The following is a 19,796-nucleotide window of genomic DNA, read 5'->3' on the forward strand; positions in this document are numbered from 1 at the left end:
TATGACAGGAAGGGAAATCCTGAGAGTTGATAACGTGGGAGTTTCTGTAACTAAATTATAGTTCATTCGCATGTTTTATTTTATTCCTGAGTTCCTGAAAGTTTGGGATTGAGGATTAAAAATAACACTTCTTGTGAACTCTGGTTGTTTCTGCATCAGCAGAATAAAGCATCATTTTTCTTTGAAATCCCAGATAATGTTAAAATTATATCAATTACTGTCACAAAACTAATACGTGGTGAGATGGCTTCTAAATATAGGATGGATGTCAAGAACACCTTTTTGGTAATTTATTTAACAGGTTACAAATGTTATAATTTTACTAAACTAGAGCAAAAAAGGGTATTATCTTCCACTTATTTGACAGGTAATATCTGAGCAACTGGGGACCGGATCCTACTGAACCAGCTACTTTACATATAGCTATGCTGCCTGGGAAAAAAAAAAAAAGCCATTAAAGTTATTTTTAAATTACCCTTCCAGTTTTGGTATTAGTGGCATAAATCCCTGCCACTTAACCCAGGCTTATAAAAGATATAGCTCTCTACCTCACTTACAACACATTATTCACTTAGGATCTAGATGAAACCACTTAAAATCAAGTATAACTAATTCAGTCCAGCCAGTACTTGCTGCATGTAGATTGTGCGCAGGCAGTTACTGTACTAAATGCCACGGAAGACTGAAAGACGCATATCACGCCATCTCTGCCTGCGTGAATTACACACCTTTGCCATTTTCCACACCTCTGCCTTTGGCTTCTAGCCTTTTCACTTGTGAAGCCCTCTTCTATATGACACAAACATATTCTACTCTGCTTTCAAGATCTGACTTGAGTGTCAGCTCCTCCGTGAAGTTTTCCCTGATCCCCCGGAACAAGGACTGTCTCGTCTGAGCTGTTGCACTGCTACCGTACTCGGTGATGTTGACATCATGCCATTGACCCAGCTCTATGCGTTTGAAGCCAGACTCTGTCTTTTTTGTTTTCATTTTTAACAACTGTATTAAGATATAATTCACATAATTCATCAACTTAAATTGTACAGTTCAGTAGCTTTTAGTACAGAGTTGTGCAACCATCACCACAGGCACTTGGAAAACACAGTTCATCCCCAAAAGAAACCCTGCCCACATTAGCACTTATAACCACTCCCTTCCAGCACAAGGAGAAAATTAATATATTTCCATTTCTATTGATTTACCTATTCTGGAGATTCCCTATAAATGGAATCACACAACATATGTCTTTTGTGACCAACGTCATTCACTTAGCACAATGTTGTTAAGGTCCTTTAGCCTACATTGCATGTATCAGCACTTCCTTGCTTTCTATTGTGAAATACTATCCCCTTATTATAGATATGCCACATTTTATTTATTCATTCATCAGTTGATAGAAAATTTGGATTTTTTCCAGTTTGGGCTATTATGAATAATGCCGCTTTGAATATTCAGAGAAGTTTTGATACGAACATCTGTTTGCATTTCTCATGGGTATACCCAGGGGGTGGACGTGATGGCTCAAATGGTAGCACCATGTTTAACATTTTAAGGAATGATCAAGCTGTTTTCTAAAGAGGTAGATTCTCAATGAGTTAAAAGCAGACTCAGCCTTTATTCGTCCATGATTACCCTGGAGTATCCAGATCAGTGCCTTTACTTGCTTTAGTTGATTAATGAGCTTCTATTGAAGGTATAATTAGCCTACATTTGAAAATTAGAAAACGATTAAGCACTACACACTGTGGTCCTGGCTCTGGGGGACCTCAGAGAAGATATGGGTGACATTCTGATGGACAGATTAGGTTTTGGAGTAAAGGAGAGCTGTTGAGTTCAAGGAACAGATACCTAAGAACAAATCTGGTGCTTATTTAAAGATCGGCCACCCTGATTTAAGTGGAGGGCATGGCTAGCGAATAACAAGACATAAAATGTGATTGGTTGGGACCACATTTTAGAAGGCTTCAAGATACATCAGGAACTCAGGCAGAAGTGACAAGGGATCTTTAGATAGATTAAAAAAGAAGAGGGACTTGATGGGAGTAGTGTCATTGCAGCAAATAAGGTATTTGGGGAACTGAGCTGGTGCTAAGAAGTCTCACGAAAGGATTTGTGTGACCAGCTGGAAGGGCTCCAATCTGATCAGGCGAACAGGACTCGGGACTGGGTCAGGAACCTCACTGTGAACTCACTTTCTCTACCCAGCAGAAACCTGGTCTTCTTTCTGTATCTCTAGTTTCATTACTGACAACACCATCATCATTATCAACCCAGCAATCTGGAACTTCATATTACCTTTGATTTCCTGAATTTACTCTCCTTCACTCCTTGAGTCGTGATTCCTCATGGGTAAACTTACTAAGTGTCTCTTTGCTCTTCTCCTTCCCAGCATCATGGCCTTTTTATCCTCTTGGCAGCTTTTTTGAGATATTATGACACAGAATAAATGGCACATGGTTAAAATTACAGTTCAGTAGATTTTGCATTATATACACCTGTGAAATAATGACCGCAGTCAAGATAATGAACCCATCATCCTCCAAAGTCTCCTGTCTCTATAATTCCTCCTTCCTTGCCTCCGTTTTGTCCCCAGGGCAACCACTGATCTGCTTTCTTTCACTCTAGAGTTGTATATGTTTTCTAACATTTTTTATAAGCAAATTATATACAGTTGATGCTCATTATTCAGAGTGCATATTTGCAATGATCTACATATTCCCTAAAATTTTTTGATAATTCCAAAATCAATACCTGCAGAATTTTCTCATTTATTCACAGACATGTGAAGAGTGGCAAAAAATTTGGGTTGGCAACACCCTTTTTTCCAGCTGAGGTCAAACAAGGCAATACTCTACCTTCTTGTTTCTCATAGGTATTCCTACTTGACTCTCATGCTATAAAAAAGGGTCCTTTCCGTGGTCTTTTTAGTGCCATGTGTTCATATTTTTGTGCTTTGTGTTGGGGATTTTTCCGTTAAAATGGCTCACAAGTGTCGTACTGAAGTGCTAGTGATTCTAAGTGCAAGAAGTCTGTGAAGTGCCTTACAGAGGAAATACATATGTTAGAAAAGCATTCAGGCATGCATTCTAGTGCCTTTGTCTAAGAGTTCAAGGCTAATGGATCAACAGTGTATATTAAATAAGGTGTCTTTAAACAGACACACATATAAAATAGCATTATGTGTTGATCAGTTGATGAAAATGTTGTGACCAGAGGCTGGCAGGAACCTAACCCTGTATTTCCTCTAAGAGCAGTGGTTCAGGATTTGCTAATTCAATGTTCATGATAACTTCACAGAACATAACTACCATGAATAACAAGAATCGACTGTAGTGTGTATACTCTTTTTATCAAGGTTCTTTCACTCAGCATAATTATTTTCAGGTTAACAATATTGTAGCATGTATCAATAATTTATTCCTTTATGTTGCTGAATATCCCACTGATATGGATTTATCATTCTTTATTCATTTATTTGTTGGTGGACATGTGGATTATTTTCAGGTTTTAGCTAGAAATTTATAAATAAAGCTACAATGAATATTCATGTACATACCTTCATATGGTAGAATTCACCAGTGAAGTCGTGTGAGCAAGCAGTTTTCTACACGAGATGTTTTTAATAATAGATTCCATTTTTTCAGCTATACTGGTGTTCAGTTTATCTCTAGTAGATCTACCTTTTCACTTTGTATTCAGTTTGCTCTTTTTCTAATTTCTTAGGGAAAAAGTGGAAGTCATTTTGGATCGTTCTTTTTTTTCTACTAGGTATTTAATGCTATTAAATTTTGCTGTAAGTACTGCTTTGTCTCTATCCCACAAATTTTGATATGTGTGTTTTCTCTGTCTTTCAATTCAAAATATTTTGTAATTTACCTTTTTTTTTCCTTTCATTTAGATGTGTGCTCATTTCCAAATTTTCTGAGATTTTCCAGATTTTTTTCCTTATAGATTTTAACTTCATTCCATGTGGGCAGAGAATATACTTGATATATAACTTGAATCCGTCTAAATTTATTGAGGTTTGTTTTATGGTACAGATACGGTCTACCCATATGCACTTAAAAAGAATGTATATTCTACTTCGTTGAGTGGAATGTTTTATAAATGAAAACTAAGTCAAATTAGTTGATTGTGTTGTCTAATTCTTCTATATCCTTACTGACTTTATGTTTATATCTTCTCTCATTTGTTGGTAGGGGAATGTTGAAATGTCTGATTATAGTTGCAGATTTGTCTGTTTTTTTTGGCTCTATCAGGTTTTGTTTTGTGTATTTGAAGATGTCATAAGTACATAAACACTTAAGATTAATCACTATGTCTTCTTGGTGAATTGACTGTTTTCTCATCATGAAATGAACCTTCTTTATGCTTGATGATATTGTTTATTCTGAAATCTATTTTATCTAATGGTAATATAATCACTTTAGCTTTCTTTTGATTAGTTAGCATGGTATATATTGTTCAGTCTTTTAACTATTGGTACCTACATTTAAAGTGAGTTTTTGGTAGGTAGTATATGATGGAGAGTTTTTTCATCTAATCTGATAATTTCTGCTTTTTAATTGAATTGTTTAGACTATTTACATTTAATGTGATTATTGATATTTTAGTCTGTCTTGCCATTTGTTTTCAATTTGTCCCATCTGCTCGTTGTTTCTTTTTACTCTTTTTCTTCCTTCTTTTGGATTTATTAAGTACTTTTTATGCTTCCATTTTACTGGCTTTTTTGGCTTATTAGCTGTAATTCTTTGTTATGTTATTTTAATGGCTGCCTTAGGATTTATAGTGTGCATCTTTAACTTCTCACTGGCTACCTTCAAATGATATAATACTTACATAATGATATAATAGCACACTTTCATTTCTCCTTGCCTGGCCTTTGTACTATTATTGCCAAAGCATTCTACTGCCCTTGTGTTATAAACTCCATAATGCATTGTTATCATTTTGCATTAAACAGTCTATTGTCTTTTAAAAGACTTTATTCTTTTAAAAATTTCTATCTGCCCTTGTAATCACCATTTCTGTTGCTTGCTTTTTTCTGCAGCATCTGATCTGCCATTAATCCCATCCACTCTATTTTCATTTGTAGCATTACAGTTTTATCACTGGACGTTTGACTTGAGCCTTTAGATTTTCAATGTCTCTACTCAGTATGTTCATTCTTTCCTCTAGTTTTCTGAATTCACGGAATTATAATACCTGTTTTAATGTGTCCGTCTACTAATTCTATCATGTGTCACTTTTGAATCCATTTCTGTTGATTTATCTCTTCACTGTGAGTTATATTTCCCTTATTCTTTGTGTACCTGGTAATTTCTAATTGTATGCCAGACAGAGATGTTGGGTGCTAGATATTTCAGTTTTTCTAAAAATGTTCTTCAGCTTTGTTCTGGGGTGCAGTGACCCTTCCCATACTCCAACATAGAAACATTCTCCAGGCAGTCAGCGGAGGCAATCATAGGTCTCACCTCATTGGATTCCTGTCTTTAAGGATCCTGTTGTCCAGTGTCTTGAGAGCCATTGTTTTAATATATTTTGTCTGACATTCTGTGTCGGGAAGGGGGATAAATTTGTTCCTTGTTACTGTTTGGACCCATTTTCTTTTTGATTGTATAATTTTTGATTTTCTAAAAAGACCATTTAGGGGACTTTTGTAAAGGTGATTTTGTTTTTCATTTTTTATGTTTTTTAAAATGTAAGTCTAGCGGTCCCTTCAGTTTATTAGTATTTTTATTAAAATGGGGGTACTTTGGGGTACCTGGGTGGCTCAGTCAGTTAAGTCTCAAACTCTCGATTTCAGCTCAGGTCATGATCTCACACTTCATGAGTTCCAGCCCCATATCGGGGCTCCACAATGACAGTGCAGAACCTGCCTAGGATTCTCTACTCCACCTTCAAATTGCACTCACTCTCTCTCAAGATAAATATTTCTTTAAAACGTGCATGTTTTTTGGGCTCTGTGCCAACAGTGCAGAGCCTGCTTGGGATTCTTGCTCTCCCTCTCTCTCTCTCTCTCTGCCCCTCCTCTACTACTCATATTCTCTCTCTCTCTCTTTCAGAATAAATAAACTTAAAAAAATGTGCATGCTTTGAACCTGGAAAGAAAAATCACAGAAATGAACAGAGTAGGAATGACTAAGCAACAGGGACTATTTCTATGTAGAAATATAGGTCTGGTTCTATCTAGGAAATTCTATCCTGATTTTACACAGCCTCTCTAAGCAAAACATGGACCTGCAAGGCCCTTCTATTCCCACTGTTCTGCAGCATTTCAACCATGAGGTTTTTGCTGACCTTATTCCCTTGGTCACTTAGTAACTGAGCCTTCTACTACATAAGAAAGACATAATAGAGCATAATAGAAAATAGAGATTTGTATACTCCTTGCCCTAGAGCTGTGGCATGTGTGGGTGATCCCAATTAATGTTAAAATCTCTAAATATGTGTGTTGGGCTAGCATGGTTGGGTTTTCCTTTGATATCTCTGCCCAAAGAAAGCATCTGAAATGTCAGGTCCATTCTAATTTGGGTTGGAGAACATTTTGCTCTACTTTTGTTGCAGTTTGGATAATTTTAGAATATATATGGATTCGGTATCACTTTATAGTCTTTTACTAACTCTTAAAAAAAATTAGTACATCAAAAGAAATTGGGGTTTGAGACAAGACTCATAAAATTCCTTTGATTGTCTTAGTTTCTAATTTATAGGATAGCTCCATTACAATTACAGGCTCTCAAAGCTATATCCTAAAAAGGCTAAAATTATCCTCAATTATAGCTACATAACAACACTTCCAATTCTCTCATTTATTTAGATGAAGAACTAGTGGATGCTTCTGCATCTGTCTTACCAGAATTGAAACAAGAAACATATGGCCAGATTCAAGTCTGTGCAGAACAGAGGCTGGCTCGACATGGTTCTTTTAACACAGTTCAGGCTTCTGAGAGGATCCAGAGGAAAGTGAACTCAGAGCCCAGCAGCCCTTGTAAAGAAGAACAAGGTATCTGCCTTTTCTTATTCCACGGAATCCACCAGCTGTCATGTAACAGTCACCCACCCTGGGTATTTTAAAATGAGCTGACTCTAGGCCCTGCCCTAGAGTAAAAGGATGGTTGAGGGTAAAACAGTTGCTGACTTCACAGGGAATGAACATGGCCCCGTGCCTGAAATTCACCCTAGTTGGCCATGAAGATCAACTGGTTTGCCAATTTGATCTGTTTGATGCATCTGAGACATTCATCAGGTTTACAAAGCAACGCTTATTTTGTTTGTTTTGTTTCTAATTATTGATGAGACCTGAATTCCCCCACTAACAGCTAGCTTCTGGAAATTTCTCTTTGAATCAAAACCAAAATGGATTTGAGATAATCTTATAATCCCTGAGCTGTGAATAATGAATCTTGCTATATATAATTAGTGTGTGTAAGTCTCTTACCATATTTTGTTAGAGTTTTATTTTCCTTTTCAGAATCAAGTGGCTACTCCTTAGAAATTGGAAGTGTGGCAGCTGTTTACCAACAGAAAATAGAAGACAGTTCAGAGTAAGTAGTCTTTAAAAACTGTATTCTTTTCTATTTTTTGGTGTTAACTTGGAACACATTGAAATGCAGCCCACCAAAAGGTAAATTTAGCAGTCTTGCTCAGAAGTCAGTCATTTGTTTATTAAGAATTTTCTGGGGTGCCTGGGTGGCTCAGCTGGTTGAGTGTCTGACCTCTGCTCAGGTCATGGTCCCACAGTTTGTGAGTCCGAGCCCCCCATCAGGCTCCCTGCTGTCAGCACAGAGCCCACGATCAGATCCTCTCTCCCCCTCTCTCTCTGCCTCTCCCCTACTCACACACACACACTGTCTGAAAAATAAAAAGAATTTTCTGTTTCCCCTTTGTGCCTAATGCTGTTCTGGTTATAGCATCAAGGACACAAAAGTAGGAAGAATATATCCCCTATGCTCATGAAAACTCATAGGGAAAAAAACAAAAACAAATACACTGAAAAAAGACAATTCACTACTAACATGGCGCTGAGAACTGATGATTGGAGCTCCAGGAGTCACTTCATCACCATAGCTAACTTTGTTTATGAACCACCAGATCCTGTTCCAAAAGTTTTATATATATTAACTCATCTAATCATAACAAACGTTTGAGGTGGTTACTGTTTTCTTCATTTTACAGAAAGGAAATGGAGATGCAAAGAGGTTAAACAACTTGCCCAAAGTCACAGTGATGATAAGTGACAGAGCCAGGATTCAAACCCAGGCTCTTTGATTCGAATTTTGGGTCTGATTTTGAAGAAAACCACATATTATCAAAGGAAGCAGAAGAAATGCTAACGAGAACAAGAGTGTGTTTTAAGGACAGATTTGGGGAGAAATAGATTGTGACATGGGGTCAGGGAGTCCTGGGACATTCAACTGATTAGCTATAATGATTTGTCCAAATAGGATAGTAAAGGGAAACATCATTCATAAAAAGAACTTGGGGTGTTGGCAGTGAATAGGTCAAGTTGGCAAAAAGCCTGAAAAGCCAGGTAGAAGAGTTTGGGTTTAGGAGACAGAAGATAACGAACTATGCAGACTCCGTGGAGAAGAGCACTCTGGCTGCTTCTAGTAAACAGGTGGGATTCAGCATTGCAGTCCTTCTGGCTTGTCATCGTGCAGATCTGAGCTGCGTCAGCTACAGACGGAAGAGTAGAAATCAGTGTAGCCGGTGGGTCAGCAAGACATCACAAAGAAGGCCTGGGACTCAGATGGGGGCGCTGTTATCAGTGGAGATAGAGAGGTTGTGGATGGATGACCGGAGGGAGGATGGTGACTCAGCATGGCCATGGTGAGCTTCACACAGCCGCGTCGTAGCGGTCACTCAGAGAAGCTGTGATCAGACAGATGCACTGACCTCTGCAGCCTCGTGACTTCATTCTATCTTCAGCACACGGACAAGACTGGACAAACTAGATCATACTGATTAGTTCTCAGAGGAATCTAAAAGGATTTTCCTCCTCTGGTTTGAGAAATATACTAGAAATATATGTCTTTTAATATTTAGAAATTTTTCCATAGAAAAGGCTGAGACATTGTTTATAATCTTATATGTTAAATGGGGGTTAATTTTGAATGTGTTCTGCCTAAAAATTGTGATATTGAGCAGAATGGGACCAGAATGGCAGAAAATACGTTAGTAGGCAACTTTATTTCCTCACTGCCCATTTCCTTTATGGCACAGTGGAAAATATGAGACAAACCAGATAGATATATCCTTTATATATCCTGAAACACTGATTGAGGGTCACCTAGGTGGCTAAAGTCAGTTAGACATCCAATTTTTTTTTCTAATGTTTTATTTATTTTTGAGAGAGAGGGAGAAAGCGTGAGCAGGGGGGGTCAGAGAGAGAGGGAGATACAGAATCCAAAGACAAGCTCCAGGCTCTGAGCTAGCTGTCAGCACAGAGCCTGATGCGGGGCTCAAACCCATGAACCATGAGATCATGACCTGAGCCGAAGCTGGTCACTCAACCAGCTGAGCCACCCAGGTGCTCCTAGACATCCAACTCTTGATTTTGGATCAGATCATGACCTTGCAGTTTGTAACACTGAGCTCTGCGTGGGCTCTGTTCTGTCAGTGCGGAGCCTGCTTGGGATTCTCTCTGCCCCTCCCACATGCACTCTCTCTCTCTCTCTCTCTCTCTGTCAAAGTAAATAAATAAACTAAAAAAATAAACAAGTGAAAATTAATAAAAAAATAATAAATAAATGAATGAACCTCTGGTCCAGTCTTTGTTATCTATCATCACATCAGAGCTGGGTGACCCTCAATAGACTGATTAGTCTCTGAGCTTCAGTCTTGTAAACTGGTGGTGGACAGCTATCATTATTATAAGTATGTAAAACAATTATAATATGCGAGTCATATAGCATCTTTGTGTACATACACTACTATGTAACTGATAACTATTAGATGTAGAAGAGGCAGGGAAGGAGCCAGGCTGAGCTCTAACTTGAGATTCCCCAAGGTCCGCCCACCCCATCTCTTTCCATCCATCCAGGTTACAAGTCCTCTGCCTCAGGGATTAGTTAATAGCTCAGGGGGCACACTTCAATATCAGCTTGAGCAGCATTGTCTCCTTTCCGCTTTGGTACATCTCTCTTGAGGAAGGCAAAGAATCAGGAGCTGGTGGAACATGATAACTTCTTGAGACCCATTATGTTTCTTTTCATTACAGGGGGAAAGCCTTTGCCAGTAAGAGAGTGATGCCTCCGTCAAGCAGCCTGGACCCTGTTGCTCCTTCCCCTACCCGGGCTGTTGACTCAGAATACTGTGTTAATCCTTTAGCACACCAAGTATTTTCTGTGGCCCAAACAGACCGGCAGGCCTTCTCCATGCAGAATAGTCTGACTGCACAAGCGGGTGTCTCACTGTCTTCTGCAGCCTCAGTCAGGAAGACCCCAAAGCCAGCTCTGCTGACCGGCCAGCCCTTGTTGTACGTGCCCTCCACCCCACTGTTCCTGCTGTATGGGAACGTACAGGAGGGACCGGCCCCAGGGTCAGGCTTGGGGTCAGAGAGGGACCGCAGAAGCTTGGAGGTCACGGCAGCAGAACAGCCACCCACACCCTCAGGTCAGAAGCGCCTCCGCAAGGAGAGGAAACCTGAGGAGGAGCAGCCAGCCACTAAAAGACAGAGCAGGGACAATGAAGACAGCCCTCTAGCCCTTGTCATGCCCAAGGTAAGACAGTTCGGGTGGGTGTGCTTAGTGACATCCCATTAACCCAGAATTCCTTCCCAATAAAGACACCCAGATAGTAGTAAGATATTGGGTCTGGAATGAAAGGTATTCCATGTATCACTTGTATAACTGAACCTGGGACTGGCTGTCCCGTGAAGTCTTGCCATAAAGTAGGACCATAAGAAAAGTAATTTGGGGGGCACCTGGGTGGCTCAGTCAGTTAAGCATCCAACTCTTGATTTTGGCTCAGGTCATGATCTCAGGGTTCATATCAAGCCCCATGTCGGGCTCTGTGCTGAACATGGATCCTACTTAAATTCTCTCCCTCTCTCTCTGTGCTCCTCCCCCCAGCACATGTGTGCATGCACATGGACTCACTCAAAAAATAAAAAGTAATCTCTATAAAACTCCTACTTACATAAAATGCTAAACGATATATGAAAAATAAAAAAAGACCCATAATCCCACCACATAGAGGCAATGTTTGTGGATCTCCTCCCTTTTGCTATGTTTTTTGTTTTGTTTTGTTTTCAAACAAGTTGAGATCATTGAAATACTCATCTTAATCCAGAAGGCACTGGAGTCCCAGAGTCAGGAATACAAGTGCTGTTTGGCTTTCAGTGTCTGTTCTCATCACTGTTCAGAGATCCCGTTTCCCCAGCTACAAAGTGGAAGGAACAAAAATGTCAGCTGTTCGCATCTTCCACATGGTGGCCGCCCAGACGTTAATGAGATATGACCAGGTAGACACTCTGAGAGCAGAAGCACAGTCTTGACCTCAGTCCGTGGTGGGTCAGCCAGGCACACTCTTGGAGATCAGTACCTTAGTTAAGACCCCTTCTCTTCGATTCCTTTCTCTTGCCAGAGTGAATTTTTCTAATTGTGTGTATAGCCTGGGGTCACAGAACAGTGGGGAAGGCTGGCCGAGGTATGTCTTAGACAATCAAGACTGGCTTTGGGCTGCCTGCAGTTCGTACTGGGCCACTAACAGGCACATCCACACCCTGGATATGTTAGAGCTCAAAAATGTTCTTTCATAGTCCAAACACCTTCGCCAGTTTTTCATTATCAAAATGCCATCATTTCTGTGCTTCAGAATCCTAAACCTCCAGGAGCACATGCCATGTCCTTGATAATCAGACCATCCCTAGAAGCGTGACCAAAACAGCTCACATACACGATGCAGTGTGGTACCCAGTGATCTCTGACCTTTCTGTTTATGTCTTAGCTATTTTGAGAATGCTGTTCTTGAGATGTGCTACTGGGATTTTTACATGCTTTTCTGGTTCTTCGTTGGTTGTGTGCTTAGAAACCCTCAGGTTCCACAGACATCGCTTCTCCCAAGACCCTGGGTCCCCCAGGATCTGCACCCCTGGAAGACACTCACACAGGGAGCCAACTCTCTGCTGCAGAAGAGGCTTCAGGAAAGGCTTCAGCAAACGGCTGCGTGTCTTCTCAGTGGGGAAATCCTTCAAGAGATGCAGAGATTGAAAAGACTTCAAAAGAAAATGAAAGCACCAAAGAGTCCTCTTTGCTGCAGTATTTTTATGTACAGTCGCCAGCCGGTAAGGGATGTCAACCTGTGTTGGAGCGCCTTGGGGTAGTCGGATCATGAATTAGATTAAATCTGTGTCCACATCACCTGACCAAAGTAGCCCCCCGGTGAGCTGCTGTGTTCAGCCTCTAGGTCATTTTACTCTAAGCCCCTTGTTTCCTCCCTCTATGAACTGAAAGCTAAGGCTGTCATCATGCTCACCAACTGGAAGGATACTAGGAAAATAATTAGGGCAAGTGATTTTCTTTTTTGATAAGTTAAACTTTATTTGCTAAAAAAGCACAGTTCAAAAGATCATTCTGTTTCTATAACTCAGCTGAATCTGCCATTGGTTCAGTTTACTGAACAACATGAACCTCGTGGCCACTACGTACAGCTAGTAGGCCCCCATCTTGTATATCCAGAGATACTGAGCGTGTCACTGTGGTCGAGGGCCAGGTCTGGAGAGAGAGGGCTGGACGTTAAAGCCACTTACATTCTCCATGAAGTGGTCGGCCATCCTCACCGGTAAAGCAGCACTCACCATGGCCGCTGTGCCGTGGGGATGCTCTCAAATTTGAACTAAATTTTATAAGATAATACGTCGAAAGCACTTCGATAATAGTGCCTTACAGAAAGACTCAAATGCTGTTAGTATTCCAAAATAAAGCTGAAATATAAAAGATCCCTATTTTTTAAGATGTGCACCATGTACATAAAGCTGCTCTTGATGCAGAGACTTAAATTAATTTTCCTGAGTTTTCCATTCCGTTCACAGGTTAGGTAAGTGGTCTTTTTTATTCTCTTATCTAGAAAACATTCTTTATTCCATAGCAGGTATTTTTTGAGGGTTTGACATTAAGCATGGTACTCAGTGGCAGGTATATTGATGAACAAGAAAAAGACTTGGTCCCTGCTGAATGAAAATGACAGCCCAGCACAGAGATGATTAGCTTTTTCTAGGCCAAGGACACACTGACACTTTGGTAAGGCCTGTGGATTCCTCCTCACAATGTTTACAAATGCTTGAAATTATTAAATGCGTACAATTATAAGGGAAGCCAATTATACAGAAACAGAAAACGTAATGTTTTCTAGTGACAAAGTCAAGGTGCTATTACCATTGCTGGATTTGTTGCCTGTGTGATCCAAGTCGAGGGAAATATAAATTTGCTAGAAGTTTGTAAGAATAAAGATAAAAATTTTCCCATCCAAATCCATTTGCCTCCTTGACGTAGAAATGACATGAATTGACCCTCTCAGGAGCCACGGGCATCTACCACCTTATCACACAGATGGATGTGGGGTCTCATTCGTGGCCATTGCTGAGGAGAAGCAGTGCAGGGTAGAGAGAACACAGGAAGGAGGTTGGCTGGTCAGGCAGAATCCATCCATCGTGGGTTCGCATTTGGAAGGGCCATGCGCAGTGTGAGCTGGAATGGTATCTTCCTGTTGTGTTGACTTTGCCGTGTTCTGCCTCTGTTTCAGGATTAAATGGTTTCAATGTGCTCTTATCCGGCAGTCAGACCCCCCATGCCCTGGGGCCACCTTCAGGTCAGCTGCCACCCCTCAGCATTCCTTGCATGGTCTTACCATCCCCGACGCTGGGCACTTTTCCTGTTCTCTATTCTCCCACAATGACCAGACCGGCTTCTTCTGCCCCTGGTGCTGTCCCAAATGCGGGACCTGTGAATTTTGGCTTGCCTGGCCTCGGATCAACGGCTCATCTTCTCATCAGTCCTGCAAACATGGTTACTCCAAAATCGTCGACACTCCCCCCCACAGACCCTCAGCTTCAGGGTTCGGGCTCCCTCACCCTGAGCCCTGTGATGTTGAGATCACACAGTACCGTCCAGCCTGAATCCTCCATATATGGGGGGCATCCGGCCCCCGTGGTAAAATTATACAAGGTGAGTCCTGCAGTGAGCCCAGGAAGGCCACCACTCTGTGACAGGGTCTTTCTGCCTTTCATTAGCTTTAAGTCACATGACTGTAGGCAGAGGCTCCAGGTCAGGTCTTCCAAGCTTCCACTGTAGACCCAGAGTTATCTGCTTATTTTATAAAGCATAGAGATATTAAGGCAGGAAATGCTGGGCTTTAAAGACAAAAATATTTTTTAGTTGTCAATCTGTTCCTTAAAATGAGAGGGACTTCTTTTAGTGATGGTTCAGGGGGATTTGCGATGAATGCTGAACATTCAGATGATTTCTCCAGGCTTTCATTTCATTAGATCAACAAAGGAGACCACACTAAGTTTTCATTGTACAGCTATAGAACTAATCGAGAGAAACAGAAGTCTGGATACTAATGCAAAGATTCTTAGCATCTATTTCTTAAAATGCAGTGTTTAGGAGATGGGAGATATATATGATATATACATATGTACATGTATGAATATTATAATTGATACAAATTCATCAGTACCCTATTTCCTCCCAAACTCCCATTGGTTGCCATCAATAGGTATGTGTTGATTTCCTCTTGTGCCTTAGGCATTGTTCAGAGTGGTTACTTCTCTCTCACAGAGGAAGAGTTACACTGTGGCCAAAAATATTTTAGATAAGCATCAGAGGCTCACAAGTTTGCTAGACATTGAAATAACATGTTAGTTTCTAATCAAGGTGATTATAATGTAACATGCTTTCGAATCACCAGTTATGTGCCAGGCACTAATCCAGGCAGTAAAGATATGCCAGTCAACAGAATAAAGGCCCCTGGCCTTTGAGGGTACATTACGGAGATTAATATTTAACATTTAACACAAGAGGATACATATTAGCAAGTAAATAAAGAGGCAAGACAGACACAGACATTTGCTATTTGCCCAGAGTGGTCTAAAATGCTTCATAAATATGCTCTTGTTTAATTCCTGCAGTTCCGTGAAGTTGTCGCTTTTATCATCCCCATTGTATGGATGAAGAAATTGAGGGACAGACAGGTTAAGTAATTTGCTCAAGGTCACACAGAGGGTTGTGCCCATGGCATGCTTCTAACCTCTTTGCTAGGCTGCCTTTCTGCACACGAAATAACAAAGTTCATTTCTGGGAAAGATCAACCCGGATGAGTGGGACAGAAAAGCACAAAGGAGAGAACACTTACATAAAGATCACAGTGACACAAGCCAGGACAGGGCTTACTTCGTTCAGATACTGAGGACAATTTTGACCTCACTGCTGTTTTTATTTGCCCTCTCAGTCACCGGTTCCAGTGACCCCCAATAACACCCGACGAACACATCGTGAGACATTTTTCAAGACGCCTGGCAACCTAGGAGACCCCGTCCTTTGGAGGAGAGAGAGGAAAGTGGCACTAAACACCAGCTCGGCACAGAGGAGACTCGAAATCCCCAGCAGCGAGGCTGACTAACCAGTCACCTCGCCGGGGGTGGCAGGATCCAGCCACCTGAATGTCCCTGTCACAGGTGATGCCCTGATGCCGAATGCAGAAAGCGAGCCAGCCGTCTTCAGCACACGTCTTTCCTCTCTCTTTCACTCCCTGGTTCTAGTTACCTTCTCACTATTGTGCATCCTCTATTTTCCTGAAAGTAATTGTTACTAATTGTGCACTCAATACCAGTTACAGTCCAGACTGCGCATGGTGTCGCAGTGAAAGCACCGACTGACTTCTGTGGTTTTGATTCAAGAATCCTCTTATTGCTGGAAGCAGATCTTAACACACTACTGGAGCCTTGCGGTTTTTCTTCTGGGGGCAGGGGGAGCTGTCTGTCTAGCCCTTAACCAGGGTGAGCGTCTGGGCATGTGGTTCCCCTCACCCTGACTATAGATCTGTGGTGAGAGACACGTCCTTTCTGCAGTCTCAAAAAGCTACTGCTTCCTTAGGCTTCATCAGGAAGCCAACTCCAGTTGTGAATCCTATGGTATTATTTATTTTGTTCCTGAAATGGGATTTAGTGCAAAAAGTTTACAACTACAGCAAAACACATGTTCTTCAGGGTATGACGACTTGAATGTTTATACTTTTTTCCTATGATTTGCCCTGCACTTACTCTGCAACCTAATAATGTGGATAAATGTATATGCATGATAGAATGTCAAGACCAAAATAACTGTGAATGGCACACCTTGCTATACTGAACTCTGCTAACCCTATCCGGGCGCGAGAACCAAGAGGACCAGGCCAGCAGCCTGAGCACTGACCCATGTGAACAGTGAGGTGTCACTGTTCATTTGTAAAACTCCTCCCATGTGCAGTTTCCTTCGCTATATGCCCGGTGGGTGTTTTATTTAAATGTTAACCATAGAGTATCAGGTATGGAGGCCTTCAAAGAATTGCTGTTTATTGAATAAATCAGGATGGTAGCAAGTGATTATATGGAAAATTGGGACCTGGATAGGACCTTATGGTAGAATTCTGAAGAATAATGATGTGGAACTTGATGTAGGAAGATAGGTGATCATTTATTTTTTCTTTTGCTTTTTTTCTTTATTTTTGGAAGGGTAAGAGGGAAAGTGGACACATTATGTTCAGTGTCCAAGAGTATGCAAACCCGTTACTTTTCAGAGTTTTTCTGAAAAATAAGAGGGGTGAGTGCAGGGCTTTCACTGAGCCAGCATGAAGACACTTCTGGAAGCAGCTATGCAACACTCATTTGTTAAACCAGATTTCATTAAGTAGCCCAAATGGCTCTTTTATTCCTAGATTTATTGATATGTACCTCATTCTTGTTTCTGCCAGTAAATGGCTTCCTCCCTCCCTCCCTTCCTTTTTTTTTTTTTTTCCTTTCTTTTTTAAGCTTCTATCTTAGATTTCGAATCTTGGTGTAGGGTTCTATTTTATTTTTATTTTTGGACCCAATAAAATGTTCTATGAAATAAAAATATTAATTTAAGAGACTCTGGGAGTCTGAGCAAAGTAGCTTTATATTAACTAGAGGATAATATTAGCCTTATTACCCCCACAAGATTTTTGAAAACTTGAGGTAGATAGCCAGATTAAATAAATTTGTTATTATATAAAATTTTTATCAACACTAAACTTTTAAAGTTTACAAGATTGCATTCTTTTTTCCTTTTTACAATCTTTCCTAGCGTTAAATGGATAAAATTATGGTTCAATCATCAACGATCTCCTGGTAATGATCACCCTGAGCTAATATTTGTTTTCTACTTTTATTGAAACAAATAAAAATTGCCCTTTTCAGGACACACAGCATCTATATCTGCACAGGGTACATGCGTTTTTAAATATACCATGCTTCAGAACTTCCACAAAATGTTTTCACTTCTACGTTTGGAAGAAATCTGACTGATTTTCCCCTCACTGTTTTTGGATGCTTGCCACTTATTAACTTCTTTGCATCCTTTTTTTTTTTTTTTAAATTCTGTTCACATGATAACCATATAAACCTCAGAGAATTCACGGTTCTTGAGGGGTGTTGAAGAGCAGACAACCCCCTAAATGAGACTATTAGGACCATAGTCCTATGGTCACAGGAACATACTCAGCAATAGAAAACTAAGAACAAATCCCTTTTGTATCCAGCACCCACATTTTCACGTGGCTTTGTGATACATAAAAAATAAAAACAGAATGATGGGGTGGTGGTTTCTGTCAGGGGAATGTGTGTTCCTTATGGAGCAACTGATGAGACTGAACCGCTAAGCTAGACGTGGATGGTTGGGGAAGCGGAGAAGTAATGGCAATCTTGAGTCTAGCATTGTATAACTTAGTAAAAGAAAAAAATATATGTGGAGGACCCCACTAAGGACACGCAGCTATGAGTTGTCACTGAGGGACGCGTGTGCCTGACGCTGTCCAGGGTTTGTGAAACCCGTCCATTCTGGTACAAGAGTTGGGAGTAGAACTTATACTTGAATCTACCTACCAAGTTTACACTTCTCGATTCCTTTTTGTATGGTGCTATTTCTGTATTTAAGTAACTTTTTTTTTCAATGTAAAGCTGCTTTCAGCTAATCTTATTGCACTGCTCAGTTTGGGTAGGTATCAATTTTATTGCTGCTTCCTACTTTTGTTTTCATCCTCTAGCTCTGCTCTTTTTTCTAAGCGCCATATTATCTATAGCTGTCTGCTTGTAACTTTACTACATGTAAACTGATTTGTTTTTCTTTTAGAAAAATATTAAGCTTTATAAAATAGCAATAAAAGTTAATTCATTTAATGAGATGTTGGATGTATTTGTTAGTGGGCTGTGTGCACCAATTGCAGCAAAACCGTTAACAGTTGCAGCTCAGCTAACTAGGCCTTCATAAAACTCAAATCGGATCTTTTGATGGAGACCTCCCCATAGTTCCCAAACAGCAAGCCTTAGTATGTCAGAATTACACAGGAGCTTGAGAGGGTAGCGGGACTATGCTCTTGAGCCTCTGATTTCGACAGTCAGAATCCCTGTAGGTTTGGAGCTTCCAGATGATTCTGATGCCTATCCACTTAAAAGAAGGGCATGTGAATGCAGACCACTTCCCCAACTTCTCATGACATCTGCAAGGTTAAATGTTTCTCGTTCTAGCAAATGTCTACCTTGAGTTCAAAGCCAAATTCCATTGTTTACCCTCACTTTCAAATTAACCTACAATTAGACCCAATCTGATTTTCCCTACTTTGTCATATCTCCAGTCATTTATGTCACATCGTCAGTTCCCCGACCCCTGCTAAATTGTAAGGTACTGGGGAAAACAACAGCATTGAAACCCCAGTATTAAGCCAGTCTTGGTACTCAGAAGCCCCAAAACGGTGAAGGGAGGAACTATAGGATCCCACCTAACAGAGCTTTCCCTTTGTGAGCCTGTTAGAGTCAGCTCCTGCGTTTCATTTTACTGTGGCCTCTTCCAACACATCACTTCCTGTCCCAGTCTCCAGCCCCTCTCTCACAAGGCATATACATACAGTCAACCCTTGAACAACAGGGGGTTTAGAGGACACCTGCCCCCGTGCAGTAAAAAATCCAGCGTAACTTCTGACTCCCCCAAAACTTAACTACTAACAGCATACTGTTGACTAGTAGCTTTACCAGTAACATAAACAACACATATTTTGTATAAGCACTGTACATTGTATTCTTACAATAAAGCTAGAGAAAATGTTATTGAGAAAATACATTTACAGTACTATATGTATCGAAAAAAAATCTATTGAAGTGGACCTGCACAGTCCAAACCCATGTCATTCAAGGGCTAGCTGTATAACCCAGGATTAAAGGTGCTTCTACACATTCGCCAGGATTAGTTAGGATCTTACTAGCACATATTTAGCAGTATATTATGTTATAATGGGGCCGTGCTGTATTGTAGGCATCTACCAATATCTGCTCCCTATAAGCCCCTCCTTTTTGTCTTTCACCGAGTAAGGGCAGTGATAAGCAGGACTCATGAGGTAGTCATGAAAGCGAATTTGGTCTCCCAGCACTCAGGTCAGGTGCTGTGACTTCTCTGGTTACCACCAATAAGAGACGTTCTATAGCCATTTTAAGTTACAAAGACAGTCTCAATTTATGCAGACGAGCATTTAAAACATCTGCACCTGGGGCTCATGATGAGCAAGGAAGGCATGGACCTTTGTTT

General features: G+C 40.6%; 1 protein-coding gene across 1 annotated transcript in view; it reads left to right on the forward strand.

The window, feature by feature from the left end:
• The window catches only part of E2F7 (E2F transcription factor 7), a 34,999-nt gene extending 19,165 nt beyond the window's left edge, over positions 1 to 15,834 (forward strand). The window contains exons 8-13 of the mRNA XM_029955449.1: positions 6,821 to 7,006; positions 7,475 to 7,547; positions 10,223 to 10,724; positions 12,034 to 12,289; positions 13,747 to 14,168; positions 15,454 to 15,834. Coding sequence (XP_029811309.1) covers positions 6,821 to 7,006; positions 7,475 to 7,547; positions 10,223 to 10,724; positions 12,034 to 12,289; positions 13,747 to 14,168; positions 15,454 to 15,624 — 1,610 coding nt within the window. The 3' untranslated portion in view covers positions 15,625 to 15,834. The remainder of the gene's footprint in view (positions 1 to 6,820; positions 7,007 to 7,474; positions 7,548 to 10,222; positions 10,725 to 12,033; positions 12,290 to 13,746; positions 14,169 to 15,453) is intronic.
• Positions 15,835 to 19,796: the final 3,962 nt, after the last annotated feature.

The sequence above is a fragment of the Suricata suricatta genome, chromosome 10 (assembly GCF_006229205.1).
Source record: "Suricata suricatta isolate VVHF042 chromosome 10, meerkat_22Aug2017_6uvM2_HiC, whole genome shotgun sequence".
NCBI lineage: Eukaryota > Metazoa > Chordata > Mammalia > Carnivora > Herpestidae > Suricata > Suricata suricatta.